This window comes from Varanus komodoensis, unplaced genomic scaffold (genome assembly GCF_004798865.1).
Source record: "Varanus komodoensis strain SLA01 unplaced genomic scaffold, ASM479886v1 scaffold32, whole genome shotgun sequence".
NCBI lineage: Eukaryota > Metazoa > Chordata > Lepidosauria > Squamata > Varanidae > Varanus > Varanus komodoensis.
In genome coordinates this window covers 12,884,197-12,899,139 of record NW_025335798.1, presented here as the reverse complement: position 1 = coordinate 12,899,139, position 14,943 = coordinate 12,884,197, and the positions used below count along the sequence as shown (strand labels likewise).

The following is a 14,943-nucleotide window of genomic DNA, read 5'->3' as shown; positions in this document are numbered from 1 at the left end:
CATCAGCGCCCTCCCTCGGTGCGCAGGGAGGCGCGATGCACGGCAGGAGCGGCAGGGGGCCCCTTCGCGCGGTCCGCCCGCTCCCGCAGCGCGTCCGCGCCCGAGTCCCCGCCACGCCCCCCGCGCACCTGTGCGACCGCCGCCCTGGAGGCACTGCGGGGCGGGGCGCGCTCACACGACACCTGCGGGACTTCGCCGCGGCACTCGCGAGCCGCCAGCAGAGAGGCGGGCCGGGCAGCAGCAGCTCGGCGGCGCTACCGGTGAGCCGCCCTCGGGAGCCTTTACGCGCAGAGCGCCCCGCGGCGGCCTGCTGGGCGACGTGACCTGGTGCTCGGAGGAGAACGACCGGCGCCCCTTCCCATGAGAAGGGCGGCTGCGGCCGCCGCCGAGCCTCGGAGCCCTGGCCGAATGGAGACGCGCGACGAAGAGCCGCGGGGCGCCCCGTCGGAGCCGAAGCCGCTCCCGCCTCTCCTCCGCGAACTGGGCTCCTACGCGGCCCGGGCGCTGCTGTGCCTGGCGCCCGTCTACCTGGCCGGCTACGCGGGGCTCAGCACGAGCTGGCTGCTGATCGGCTTGCTGCTCTGGATGTGGTGGAGGAAGAACCGGCGGGAGAAGCGCTCGCGGCTGCTGGCAGCCTTCGGGCTCGTGGAGGACGAGAAGCAAGCCATCAGCCGCGGCATCGCCCTGCAGCAGCTGCCGGCCTGGGTGAGTGGCCGGGATCCCGCGCGCGGCTTGGCTCTTCCGCCGGCTGCGGAGGACCAGGCGGTGTGACCCGGGGGGCTGCCCTTGTGCCGGCGTACAAAGGGATTCCGCGTGAAATGGGGGGGGGGCGCTTCGGGGCCTGCGTTTGATGAGGCTGAAGTTCGTTCGCACCCCACGCAGGGGCAAAAGCAGCTCTGAGCGGGTCGTAGAGCAGAGCTGGGGCCAGCCCATCTCGGGCAGCTGGACAAATGCTCTGGCTTGGAGTTGCCAAGGCAGGCGATCTTCCTGCGGAGCCTAATTTTCCCGGGTGGGCTTGTGCCATTGCGGGGTCGGCGGAAAAGTGAAATCGGGGGCAACAAAAAGCACAAATCCATTTTATGGTAACGAAAGAATCCTACACCCGCTTATCTCGGAATAAACCTACTGAACTGAATGGGATCATCTTCTCAGACTTGTGCAGAATTGTGCTGTAAATAAAAAAGAATCTGGAATACTAAATATGAAGCTCTATTACGGCCATCCACCGATGCTGTATTCTCAGTCTCCATTCAATAGTTTATTGGCCACATTATTTTTTGTAACTTTACAAGTCAGCCCAAACAGGTGTCAAGCATTTTTAATGATTGTCATTGGCTTTTAAAAATATTTTAAGTTACTTAAATGCCCCTTTACATCTTCTGTGATTAGAAACCGTCCTGTTAAATGTAAAACTTCTGTGTGTGTGAGGGGGGAATTCAGGCTTCAGTTCTGAATGTCGTTACCTGGGAGTAAGCCCCATTGAAGTTGGTTGTTTATCCCACTCCTGTGGGTGCTTCTCCAAGGCTGAAGGTGGTTTACAACTGTGTTAAGAAGAGCATCAAAGATAAAATACTGATCCAGCCATAATATTTGCAGGTATGGCTGGTACCTGTCCTTGGTTGTGAAGGTTAGCTTTGTTTTTGATTGGCTGCCCTCAATAATGAAAAGATGGTATAGAAAAGTTGCTAGCATACAGCATGTTTTGTGAAAAGGGAAACTATGACATGAAGGGCTAAATTAGATTAAAATTTCCAACTGCAGTCACAGGGCAATGCATTCAGGAGACATAACGTACTATATTCTAAGAAACTGTATTACAAGAAACCTTAAATGACCTATATCATATGACAAGTTTATTCAATAATAACTATTTTAATATAACATAACAAGGTGTGTTTGGTTTTAAATGTCAACCGTATTAGAGGCATTGTTAGTTCTTAAGGGCACAGTCCTTTTCCAGTGTGGAGTAATGGTTAAGATTGTGGCCTGGGACTCGGGTGACCTGGGTTCTAGGCCCTGCTTGGCCATGGGGCCAACTGGGTGACTTTGGGCCAGTCACAGACTCTCAGCCCAGCCTACTTTGCAGGGTTGTTTTGTGGGGATAAGATGGAGAGCAGGAGGAGGAGAATGATGTGATTTACTCTGAGTTCACTGTAAGAAGAAAGTGGGATATAAATCTAATACATGAATAAATAAACCTGCAAAGAACTGTGCCCTTAAGATCACTGGTTCTTCTACTCTTGGCCAATGTGAAATACAGAAGTGTTGGTCAAGTGGACACTTCTTGTCCAAGATGGGTATGAACAGTGAGGCAACTGAATCGCCTGTCAGACTATGGTGATGACTATAAATGTACTAAAATGTATGTACAGTTGAGTGTTGGAGGCCATGCCCTTTGTGTAAGAATCGTAGCTCACAGACTTTGAATCCTAGACTTCTGGGGTGAATTAACTCTGATCAGTAAGCCCTGATAATTAAGACCTTCTAGTACATGTTTATTATTCCTTGAGGGTCAAGCTAGGAGTGATGGTTAAATGCACAAAATCTGCATTTCCCCATAAAGCAGAGGCCACTGTGGTTGTTAAGTAGATTGCATGAGGGGCTGATAACCGAGGGGGGCAGCCAGCTGCCTGTGGGAAGTCCACAAGCAGGCCATCGCGCATGCCCCACAGAGGCTGCAGGGAGATCGCCTTCTGGGCATTTCCTGTCATCACTGCAAGTCTTGATGTCATATTGCACATACATCCTTGTAATGCTGCATAGTCACTGGTATTTGAACCTAGGAGCCAAGTACCAAGGTTTTAAATATCAACAGGACTCAAAAGTATTTTGTATTCCTCAGTGTCGGCAACATAACTGTAGGTGCCTGGGAATTTTCTAGCTCTGCTTAATAATCAGGGCAGGATAAAATGGATTTGGCTAGTATGAGAGAGTGGTTAGAATTTTTTTTAATGGTTGGATACTACGTGAACCAAGATGTCCTCATTTGGTTTTAGTGTTTTCCAAATGTTCCTTTTTAAAATTACAGCAGTGTGTTAGGCTGCTGGTTAAAACACACACCAAAGCATCAGCACATGTTACTGAATAAACTGTGGCTGGACTACCTGATTAATTAAGCATGGGATGCTGCTAGTAAGTGAAATATTTTTAATACCAGACTTAGCTGTGGACGACATAGCACAAACATTGCCTCTGAGCCCACGCAGAGTCCTTGTTCTTGACCGCTGACTGAATAACTTGAACCAGGATCCTGTTCATCATGGAACAGGGGTATTGCTCCTCCGTTAAAGGATGACCTTCAAGGGATATCTCAGTTTATAATCAGAACATATATGATACAAAAACCTTGCTGAAGCTGAGCAGGTCAGTGTCTGGTCAGTGTCTGGATAGGAATCTGCCTGGCAGTCCTCTGTAGTACTACCCTGATATTCTCGACAGAAGGCAAAGAGGACATAAGCATAGTAAAATAGCTTTGTATAACTCTATAAGGGCAACCAACAACTCAAACACTTCAAATGTACAGGTCTGAGTCAACTTTCCCAGACTTCTTGGGGACTACTGCTCCTATCATCCAGCCTGTAGGACAGGAGCTGTAGTCCAACTCATCTAGAGGGCGCCAGGCTGAGACACGCTGATTGGACTCATCCACATTCTGAAACACTTTCCCGTCTGACATACCTGAATGTTGCATATCCAGTCCTAATGCCTTTTGAGCCCCTCCTTGTTTCAGTCAGTATAATGCAGAAGGTGGACAACCTCCTCCTTCAATAAAAAATCTTATGTAGCAAAGGCGGAAGGCGTTGTCAGTTATACATAACTGAGAATTTATGGCATCATAGAAGGAATGTTATACTTTCAGAAGAAAGTGTTTAAACACCCAGTGCTTCAGTGTGACCTCTTTCCCTCTGAATGACGCATAGACTGCCTCAAGAAAACAACGAGGGTACAGATACAAGTCTAGGTAGGCTAAACAACCTAGCCTGCATCCGTTGCATCCGTTAGGCCCACTTAGAGCTGGGCTTGCCAGTCCAGAATGGGCCTTTTCTGGGTGAAATGCTAAGTGTGTTTTTGAACTTGTAACGCTTTCTTGAAGCAGGACTCCTTCCACCCCATTTCTTGGAACCAAAAAACCCAAGTTCTTGAACCAGACCTGTCAGGCATCTGGCTGGCTTTAGTTGCAAGGCTGGAATTTTCACATATGCTCATATTTTAAGAGAGTGTTATTTGTATGCAATATGCAGGCAGTTCATTTATTTGCATATCGTATATGGGCAGTTCTAAAATCCTTGCCATAAGTGATATGCTGCTGTTGTGCTCCAGCGAAGGTCATGACAGGCAGAGTGGTCTGTTCCAGTGACTAGCAGATTTCAGACTTCTGGCCTCTGTTTAGTTGCCTGTTGGTAAAGATACATTAGCTTCTACACCCTGGCACCTATATGTTGAGTTTGTATCCCTATACAACTCAAATCTGAGTCTGTGTTACCCAACTCAAGGATTCTAACAACAACAACAACCAAACTCTCCAAAACTGGCCATCAGAGCTGCACCAGGGCAACCTGTTCCTATTCCTGCCTTTGAGGTAAGCAGCTCTGAGGCTGAGGAGAAAGCAAGAAGCACCAACAGGGCCTCCTCAGAACATGCTGCCGCCTGAGGTGGAGCAGCAAACGCCACGGCCACTGCCTTTGTTCCCTCTGGTGCACCAACCTAGAAGCTATCTGGCCCTCTTACCCCGTAATGCCTCATTCTGTGGAAGGCCTCCACCTCGTGAGGCAGGGTGTTTATTCAGAACAAGGCATCAGGAAGGGGCAAGGGGGCTTTGGGAGTGCCATCAGCCACTTTCCTTCTGCAGCAAAACTACTGCTTAATGTCTAAGAGCTCGCTGGTGCGCTTTAGACAGTGTTTTGCCAGCAAAACAAAGTAACATTGGGGCTTCTAGTAGCAGCCCAGTACAGTGAGGGCAAGCACCCAAGTCAGGCATGGCTACACTCTTGTCAAGAACCCAAATCCCAGTCGAGCCCTCCGACAGTGGCCTCCTGGGCTTTTCCCTCTTCACAGTTGCAATCTGATGGCTTCACTGCCTGGTCCAGACAACAGTGGTGATGAGGAAGAGGAGTGGCAGGTGCCCCGGCCTACTTCTCACTGGCTTTCTGCTTGTCGGGCATGCAAGCGGCAGCAGTTATGAGAGAGTGGATGAGGAGTGAGAGCAGCTGATGAGAATGGCAGTGAGGGATTCGACTCACTCAGGGAGGGGGCCGTTGTCTGCAGGGCCTTTCTTGTGATTTGTCTGCAGGTCTTTCAAACCCTCAAGCTGCCACTAGGCAGGAGAGTACCTAGCCCTGGTCTTTTCTTTCTTGTCTGGAGGCAAACAAGCTGATGGTTCTGCAGGCAGCTGCTGAGTGGAGAGAGAAGGGTAATCGGCCACCCCAGGTGATCGGCAGCCTGAAACAAGGCATTTACTTGGCTTCGTGGAAGGACTACCTTGAGCAACACCTGTCACAAGTTTTTCTTTGAAATTTTGATTTCTGCTGTTATAACTATTGAGAATCAGAAATCCAAAATGTAAAGTCAATCAAGAACCAGCAACAGACCTTGATCTTGTCCCAGTGTGGTACCTCTGTAGAAGTACCAAAATAATAGCACAATGATTTGCTTGTCTGCTCAGAAGTAAGTGTTGCTGTGGCTAGTAATACTTATCCCCGAGTAAGTAAGCCCAAGAACTTAAGCAATTGGCCAAAATGGGCATCTAAGGTAGTTGATAATTAAGAATGCAGCTTAACTCCCTGGTGTTCCTAGATAATTTTCTTCGCAGACAATCCTATCTGTATTTACTTCCTGAAACACTTCCAGCCCAGTTTTTGCAGGTTGTAGCATCTGTTGCCAAACAGGCAAGGGAAAGCTAGCATAAGAGGAACATTTGTTTCCCCTGGGGCGAAATGCTTCTCTTTTGGTCTGCACCTATGAATTTGAATGGCTACTGTAACAGTCATATCAAGGGGAAGGAAGAGTTTAACACAGACTAGAGGCCTTTATGCTTCTGGATGCTTTATTCACTGGCCTAGCATAAAACTGTGGAAAGGGTGTCAGGAAAGTACACAGAGTCCAGTACACAGACTGAAGCTGCAACAATTTATATGGGGCAGAACATGAATTGCTAAAGTATGCTACCAGAAATAAATATCCAGTTCCAGCTGGACCATCCTTTCCCTACCACAAGGCCATTCAACTCTTAACTTCCAACGCTAACTGGTTCAAATAGCCTTTGAAGAATATTGTCAAAAATGGGATTGAACTCTATTACATAAATTTATTTTTCTATAAGGGTTTGAAATCTGCTTAGCTATTATGGCTTCTTTCAAAAGAGAAAACAACTCCTGGGCATTTCTGGTATTTGGCATTTATAAATTTGATCAAATAGTATCAGCTGACACTGAAGTATAGAACAAACTTGGATCACCTCTTATACCTGCTACACGTTTTGTATCTTTGCTGGTGTTTTGCAGAACTAGTTCCATTTGTGTACCCATACATTGTGGTCCCTTTTGGATTAAACTTGTCATCAGTGATAGTGAAGGTGCTGAGAATTGTCTGATTCACCATGGGTCTCCTTACAGGACTAAATGCCCACCTTATCTGCTTTTACCTTTTGTTTGTTTGTTTGTTTTTATGTTCTTCATGCTTGTAAGAAGTAATTGGCTGCCTTTTAAAATGTTGGCTGCCTTTTATGAACCTTTTGTTCATAAACTGAACAAAAAATCAGAAACAGCTGCCCAAAATATAATCATATGCACAGCACAACATAGCTTTGATGTCAGTGTGTCTTTTGGTGTGGTGGCTTAGAGACTGCACTGCATTTCAAGAAATCCCAGTTCAGGTTTTTTCTTTGCCTTGAACTGACTAGATGCCCTTAGGGCATTCATTGTCTTGCACCCTGGTCCCTGTCCCTGCAGTTCAGGAGTTCATCAGACAGACTTGCCTTGCAGACCATGTGAAACAGGTTAAACACTTGAAAGCATGATACGAATGCTATTGCCCTACCCTTACAATGCTCAGATCAGTGTAATATATTCTGAATGTTTTATTGGGCATCTGAAACGCAATCAGGCCCAGGCCTTCTATTGAGTCCATGTCCAAAACAGCTCCCCTCCAGAGAAAATGGTGGCCTTTTTAATTAGGATGTTCGACCACCAAGATCTAGGCAGAAGTCATCCTCTTCATAGCATGGTTGTATGATGCAGCACAGATGTGTGTTGAAGATATAACATGGGGCTGTCTTACATCCTTGTGTAATGGGTTGTTATAGATTTCAGTATGAATCACACACTACAAAGAGTGTTGATCCCCTCATGAGGAGCAGACAATCAAGGTAGAATGTGTCATTGGCTTCTTGTGGTGTTTGTCACTTTCATAACTAAATGTTAATAGCATTTGATCTCCATTACTGCCCCTTAAGTGAGCCACATGGAAATGCAGTGAAACCCACCCTGGAATTCCATTCTGTCAGGTAAGGGAAGAACAGAGCAGCTTAAAATGGCCACTAGAGAAACATTACTTGTTCTTGTCTGAAGAAAAGTGTGTCAGAGAATGTATGCTTGAATTGATAGTTAATCTGGGTACTTAAATGGGCCCTTTGCACTTCATGCCAGAGATGGAACATGGTTCTTATGACTAAAGCTGTCTAATACTAAGTCACACTTGTTCCATGTGACCCACTATGACCTACACTGATGGGCTGGAGCTCTCCAGTCCTGTTGCTTAATTTCCTTCTAATTGTAGATGCCAGGGACTGGGTAATGTGAGCTGCTGCTTGAAGGAAACTTAGAGAGTCCCTTTGGACTACCGATTACTGGAATATAAATTTCGTGATAGAGAGACAGACAGACAGACAGACAGAAAAGTAAAAGTGGATTCAGTACTGAAGCCAATTCAGTGGTAAGCCCTTCATGGGCTGCACAATTTCAGACTGCAAATACAAGTATTTGAATGTTCTCCCACCTTAAACATGGCCAGGTAGTTGACACCCATCCATCTACCCCACCCCCTGTAGGGACTGGGTTTGCTTCTCCCAAAATGCAGCATTCCAGAGTGATTACCCCAGAGTCTGAACCTGAACTGGAACAAGGGTGGGGGGTGTCAGAATTCTTAGCTGAAATGGCAAGGGCAGCAGGCCTAGCTAAGTGGCTGGTGAGAATCAAACCACATCTGGTTCTGGATTAGACATTAATGAAGAAGTAGGGCCAGAGAGGGACAAATGTAACACAATCACATTTTCTGGCACCAGATCAAAAGAGCAGACCAACAGAGTCATCTCCAAAGTTCCTACTGTCTGCCTCCCAAGCAGTGGGACCTCCCTGAGGGTGAAACTTACTCTGTTTGGTTGGGAAAGGAGGATGGGAATACAGTTTAGAACCAATTTCTTGGCGTGAGTGGTAATCTCTCTGATTATCTGGCTTCCTAACCTGCTAATGACCTCTGCAATATTGCTTTTTTATCACAAAGCCCACCTGGCTAGTCTGCTTTAACCTAATAAAGCATGTAGTTAAATGCCTCTTGCCTGATCTGCTTGGAAGGAGAAAGGTGATGAGGGAAGACTGGCCATAAACACTCCTTCTTGGGAGCTCAAACTGCTTCATTAGGATAGAGCACAGGAGAAAGAGGGTGAAGAAACAAGAGGAAAAGGTGAAAGCATCAGCCTGGCATTTGGGTTTGGAGGGCTGGGCTCACATTACTGAAAAGTTTGCTTTGGTATCCACTCATTTACTGTTTGTTTGTTTGGTTTTTTTTTTTGGGTATATTGCCAAGATGCTACAGATGTCCTGTCTTCCGAAGCAAATGAACTAAGACTACAATCCTATGTATTTACCTTGGAGTAACTCCCACTAACTCAATATGCCTTGGGTTTGAAATGGCATGTTGTTGGTAACAAATTTGCACTCCTTGGAGAAGAAAAATCTCAAAGAATAATATTTCTTCAATATTTTCCAATTATATTCTCACAGAGTTTCCTGGAAGCTAGCTAATAAGCATACAAACATACCAATTCCAGCAGAAGCTCTCCATGCGCTCATTCATTACACATTCTTTTGTGTTGAAAAGTGCTGGCTAATTGTATCCTGCACCACAGCCTTCTCGCTGGTGTCTTGTTAGTCCTGTACTCTTAATAGCTTCTTGTCTGTTAGCTCACTTAGTAAAATGGTTTCTCATCTCACTGTTGTTTGCCTTTACCTGCCAGGTTCATTTCCCTGACGTCGAACGGGTAGAATGGCTGAACAAGGTAATGTGGAAATGAGCTCTATCTGGGCAAGCATGCATATCGGGCTTACTCGGCTTTGAAGCTGGATTTGTAAATTGGCTCATAAATATCCAATGAATGTACTGTTTGTTCTAATAAGTGAGTGGATTAAATATATGTGTATGTTGGTGTGCATATCAGGGCTTGGTTTGGAGCTTGTTGATCAAAATCTGTGTTTAGTTGAGAAAATATGTTAGCTCTTGTGCCTGTAAATCATCTTCCAGAATACATAAACACTGAGACGTTGCATCCGTTCTTCATTCTTAGTAACAGTATACGGCATTTGTATATTGCTTGTTGGTATCCAAAGGAATTTACTTTCATTTTCTCATTCCCTATGACATCCTGTAAGGGGAAAAATTCTGAAAGATGGTGGAGGACAGGAGAGCCTGGAGGAATGTTGTCCGTGGGGTATGATGGGTTGGGCACGACTTTGTGACTAAACAACACACAAAGGAGAAAAATCCTGCTATCTTCATCTCTCCAGTGTTGCAGCGGGGGTCTGAGAGGAGCCCTGCTCTGTCAGCTGGACCCGTGGTCAAGGAATGCTCACGAATGGGTGGGGGCATGTCTGTGACTGTCTCGCTGGCTCCCAGGCGCTCACCCGATCTTTTGCACAGAGGCTCTGTGCATCCAGGGGGTGCGTGATGGGGACAGGGCCAGGGAGTATCATCCTGACTCTTCTTCCAGAATTGGTCCACGAAACTTGGCTGAGCAGTGGTAGGACTTCAGGGCAGAGCTCCAGGGCTGCTCTTTGCAAAATGAGCAGGAAGGCATCCAAAAACAGCTGGGCTAGTTTGCAATATTCTGAAGCGAAGTGAAGTACATCACCATCTAAAGCACACACCTGCATGATTTTATTTATTTATTTATTTATTAAAACATTTTTATGCCGCCCCATTCACCGAAGCCTCGGGGTGGCTTACAACACTAAGTTAAAATAATTATAATATAAATTGAAAATATAAATATTAAATTAAAAATACAACAATGATCAATAAGTCCAGGGTCTAAAATTATCTAATTGCCTTACTGTGCCTACAGTTGCCACAAGAGAGTGTTCATAGCAGAACCAAGAACTGCACTGGAAATTTCCTGGTTCACAGTTCGCTTTCCTAGCTACTAAATTGTGGCGGCTTTCAATGTAGAAAGGACAACACACAAATCCTGGGGTGGAAAACATTACACCATGGGCAATTTTATACAGTCCATGGGATTCTTCCAGAAATGTGATACCTCAGGTTTTAGACAAATTAAAACATGTGAATTTGAGTTGCAAGCTTGAAAATTACTATTCTGAGTGAGCTTATTCCATGGTTTGTAGAAAATTGCTTATTTTACCTGTTCTGGAGCTGGCTGGGAGAGCTTTTTCTTCTAGTGGTAAGGCAAAAATCAACATGATCTTCATATACCTAGTATTTTCTGTCTTCCATGTATATTCACTGTAGAACTTGACCTATTGCCTACCTTCTAGAATTTTTAGAAACTAAAAAGCAGCTGGCTTGCTAGCTTTAGTTTAAAGCAGGGGTGCTTAACCTCTTTCATTTGAGGGCCAAATTCAACTTCAGAAAAACTCTTAGAGGCCATGTTCTAGTGGTGGGTAGAACTGAAGGCAAAAGTTGAGGGCAAAGGCAAAATGACTAGACCGAAATACCAGCATATTTTAGCTGTAAGCTCTTTCTTCTAGTAACTAAGCAGAAGAGATGTGTTTCAAACTTTTAGAACGGGAAAAATCTGTGCAAAATCAGGACACCAAACGATCCATCCTTGGGGCAAAGGGGTGGAGCCAGGGGAAGGGGTGTGGTCTTCTGGGGATCCCTGGAGTGCCATACTGTGGACTTAGGTGGGCAGGGTTTGCCCTGTGAGCCTTAGGTCCAGCGCCCTTAGCTTAAAAAGTCTGACCTGCTGCTGTGATTTCATTGTATGGCATTAAGCTGTCATTTTTTCTAAGTCTGGGTTGTACTCTGTTTAGGTTGTTGAACAGGCTTGGCCATACTTTGGAACAATCCTGGAAAAAACATTTAAGGAAGTTGTTGAACCAAAAATCAGAGCCAAGCATGTGCATTTGAAAACCTGTACATTCACCAAAATCCACTTTGGAGACAAGGTAAGAAGGTGACAGTAGAAGTGAAAACCCAAGGAAGGTGATATTGAGACAAGTGGCATGTATTATTGCTTTCCTCCTCCTCCTCTTCCTCTTCATCATCGATGCATTCCATTCGCGGCTCACCTTTCTTCTGTTCACAAAGAACCCAAGCCGGCTTACAAACTTGTGAAGTAGGCTAGGCTGGGTGGCTGTGGCTGGCCCAAGCTCACCCAGTGAGACTCCTGACTAAGTGGGGCTAGAACCCAGGTCTCCCAAGTTCCAGTCCAGCGGTCTAACCACTACACCACACTGGCTGTCAAGGAATGTAAACCCATTACCTTGTTAGGACTAACCACTGTGAACTGTTGTTGTGGGACATTCTACTCTCCACCACTTGCCCCAATTCCAGATATCTTGACTCAGTGACAGCAGTCAAGATCTGTTTTCACTGGCAACCAAGGATCAAGATTTGAGGTGGCTTTTCTCCATTTATTCAAAGCACACAAGTTGCTCTGTCTCTATAGGTTGCTTAATTCAAGAAAAAATTCAACAAGAACACTACTGCAATATATGGTTCTGCCTTAAATTCTCTAATCACACTTATCTAATTAATGTACATTAATTAATACTGAGTAATCCAGACTTGAAATCAAAATGCCTATTCTCTAGGAGGATTTTTTAAAAATTTAGGATGCCCCAGTGCCATTCCGATTTAAAGCTAGCATTTTGGCAGGGCTTGAAAGACCAGTGTGCTGGCACTGTCTTGCTCCCTTCAGCCCTAATTTTGTTTACAGAAAATAATAGGTCTTTTGGGTCCGATGTTTGAGCATTCTTGCTTGTTCTGCAAATGATAAGGAAACGTTTAGGTGTGCTAGTCATTGCAACAGTGACCAACAATGCTTTGCATGCTTTGGTTGCTTGTTTTTCAGTGCCCTAAAATCAAAGGAGTGAAGGCCTATACCAAAGAAGTTGATAGAAGACAAGTGATCCTGGACGTGCAACTATGGTAAGCTTTCCTATATCTTATCAGTGGAAACTGTCTGATCTGCTAAATTCATTATGTGGAGGCCAAATAAATCTTTGTGTGAGCTGGCTCAGGCACATGCTGGACTGTTTGCTTTCTGAAAAACAGTGCCATCAAATATGAAATATAACCGTTCTGATGTAGAATTTGTTCTATTCTCCTCCTTACCACAGAGGTTTTTGACTTTAGAGAGGAGGATGCACTGAGATACTCTTGAAAATAGTTTGGAGAAATGCTGAGTCCATTAGGAAGCATCTTGCATTACTACTCATTTAATGAAGGTGGAGATATGCAAGGATGCAGTCTCTTTGTTTGGATATGACCTTGTTCCTCTTGTACTAAAAAGGGGCTGAGAAAGTAGAAGCTACAAATATCTATGTAAATATCTGCGTACAGATTGCTTTCCAGTGTACTCTAGTTGCATGGATCAGTGTAGGAGGCCAGTTCCTAATAGCATCTAGCCTTTATAAGGTGCATTTTATTATTAGTCTTTCTGCTCAGCAGTGAATATGCCTCATCACATGATGAGACACTGGACAGGATGGGCTCTCCTGGCTGTGTTTGGAGCTTGGGGCATTTGCAGGAATCGCAGGATGATCTTGTAGCATCTGAGATCTAGCTTGTGTGGTTGCGGAGAAAGATGTGAAGATTTGTGAGTAGTGCCTGTGGGCACTTATAACCAGATTTATCTCTGTTTTGCACAAGTGAAGAAGAAGCCGCAGAGTCTTCTGTTAAAGAATTCAGCATCCTGAGAATCTCAGCTCTTTGGGTTCATAGCCCTTAGGGTTAAAAACAGCCTTAAAATGAGAGTGTGTAACTTGTGGCTATCCAGATGTTATTAGACTCATATTCCCATCCTTTCTCACCATTAGCTATGCTGGCTGGAACTGATATGTGCTGCCATCCAAAAACATCTGGAGGGCCACAAGACACATCAGCCCTTGTCAGCATAGCCAAAGGTGAGGGATCCAGATGGGAGATCCAGCCCAAGACCAACTGGAAGGTCCAAAGTTGCCCACCATTGCTTGAAAGAATGCAATGAATTGTGTGACCAAAAAGCTCATCTGAATTCTCCCAAGGTCTCCTTGAGTAAGGTGAAGTGATGCTACAACAATCAACCGCACCCCACACACACTCGTCAGAGCAATATGGCAGTGGAACCAGCTGCCTAGAGAGGAGCTGGGCTCTCCCACACTAGAAACATTCAGAAAGGAACTGGACAGCCATCTGAGTGGGAAGGTTTAAATTGGTGTCCTGCAACAGCAGGAAGGTGGATCCAGTGGCCTTCATAGCCCCTTTCAGCTCTAGTATTGTATGATTCCATGCCTGCATTTTATTGAGTGTTGTTTTTACTTTAAAGTGCAGTTTCCAGTAAAGCTACGTTTTGTAAAGTATTGTACAAATGCTGGCTTGTTCAAGCCATTCCTTTCTGAATTGTACTTTGTGGAAATACTTCAGGAGGGTAATGTGTTTGGCAGTGAACAGTACTGGAGAACTTTCTGTCACCAGGCCACACATGCAATGGAGAGGGAGAGAGCAAGAGCGAGCAAGCGAGAGAGGTGAGCGTGTCCTCAGAGATTGGGTTTGAGGGAGGAGGTAGCTTTCCATTACAAATAGGTCAGTCCTGCTTGTCTGGTATCCACAGTGCTCCTTATGACTCACAGAGGATGCGGTTGTGAGTTCACCTGCTAAAGTAATAAGCAACAGTCCCACTCGGGGGAGGATTCAAGTGGACAGAAAAACCAGCTCATCCAGTTAAGCCTTACCCTGTGAATTGGGAGTAGGTGCCAAATCATTCCTGCAGTTCTGAGAAAAAGTGGGAGCAGCTGGAATTTTCTGTTTGCACCTGTCATGGCCATGATGCTTCATTTCTTTCAGTGCTGCTGAATCTGACCAAAAAGGCTGTGCTAGTTCAATGTGTGGAAATACACCTTCCTGTTTATTTCTGTTACTGTGCTTTTAATTTTGTGTTATTTCTTTTCATGGCTTTTATTTTTTTTCTTTTAAAAAGAAAGACCTACACTGGTTCTTTTTATTGTTAGCTGCAGTGAGCATCTCTTTTTTGCTGGACATGTGAGATATAAATTGAACAAATAAATTACTGCCAGTATTTTGGTGGTTGGGAAAGAGGCTGCTAGTTTTTAGTGCTAATCAGACATTTTTCTCAAGTTTGCTTTTTTTGTTTCAGTGAGAAAGTTGCTGTTTTGTGAGAAGTAAAAGAGCCTGTGGAAGGGAGGGAATCTCTTTTATATTCATATAAAATATGGTATATAAATATATATTTACCACAGCATTTGTTTTACTGACCTGTCACTGTTTTGGTGCCACTTAAAAAAAAAGAAAGAAAGGGCTGCTTTCAACTGATCAGAGAGCACATAGTAAACATGAGGATGTGATGGGTCTATGTAGGCAGTCAGACTTATTTATTATTTATTTATTTAAAATATTTATATGCCATCCTATTCGCAAAAAGCCTCAGGATGGCTTACAGCATAAAATATAAGATAAATAAATTCCTGACCCACACTGGCTGCAGTTAAAAAC

General features: G+C 44.9%; 1 protein-coding gene across 1 annotated transcript in view; it reads left to right on the top strand.

Moving 5' to 3' along the window:
• Nucleotides 1–360: 360 nt before the first annotated feature.
• The window catches only part of ESYT3 (extended synaptotagmin 3), a 41,694-nt gene continuing 27,111 nt past the window's right edge, over nt 361–14,943 (top strand). The window contains exons 1-4 of the mRNA XM_044438483.1: nt 361–705; nt 9,230–9,271; nt 11,262–11,396; nt 12,305–12,381. Of these exons, the coding sequence (XP_044294418.1) occupies nt 361–705; nt 9,230–9,271; nt 11,262–11,396; nt 12,305–12,381 (599 nt within the window). The remainder of the gene's footprint in view (nt 706–9,229; nt 9,272–11,261; nt 11,397–12,304; nt 12,382–14,943) is intronic.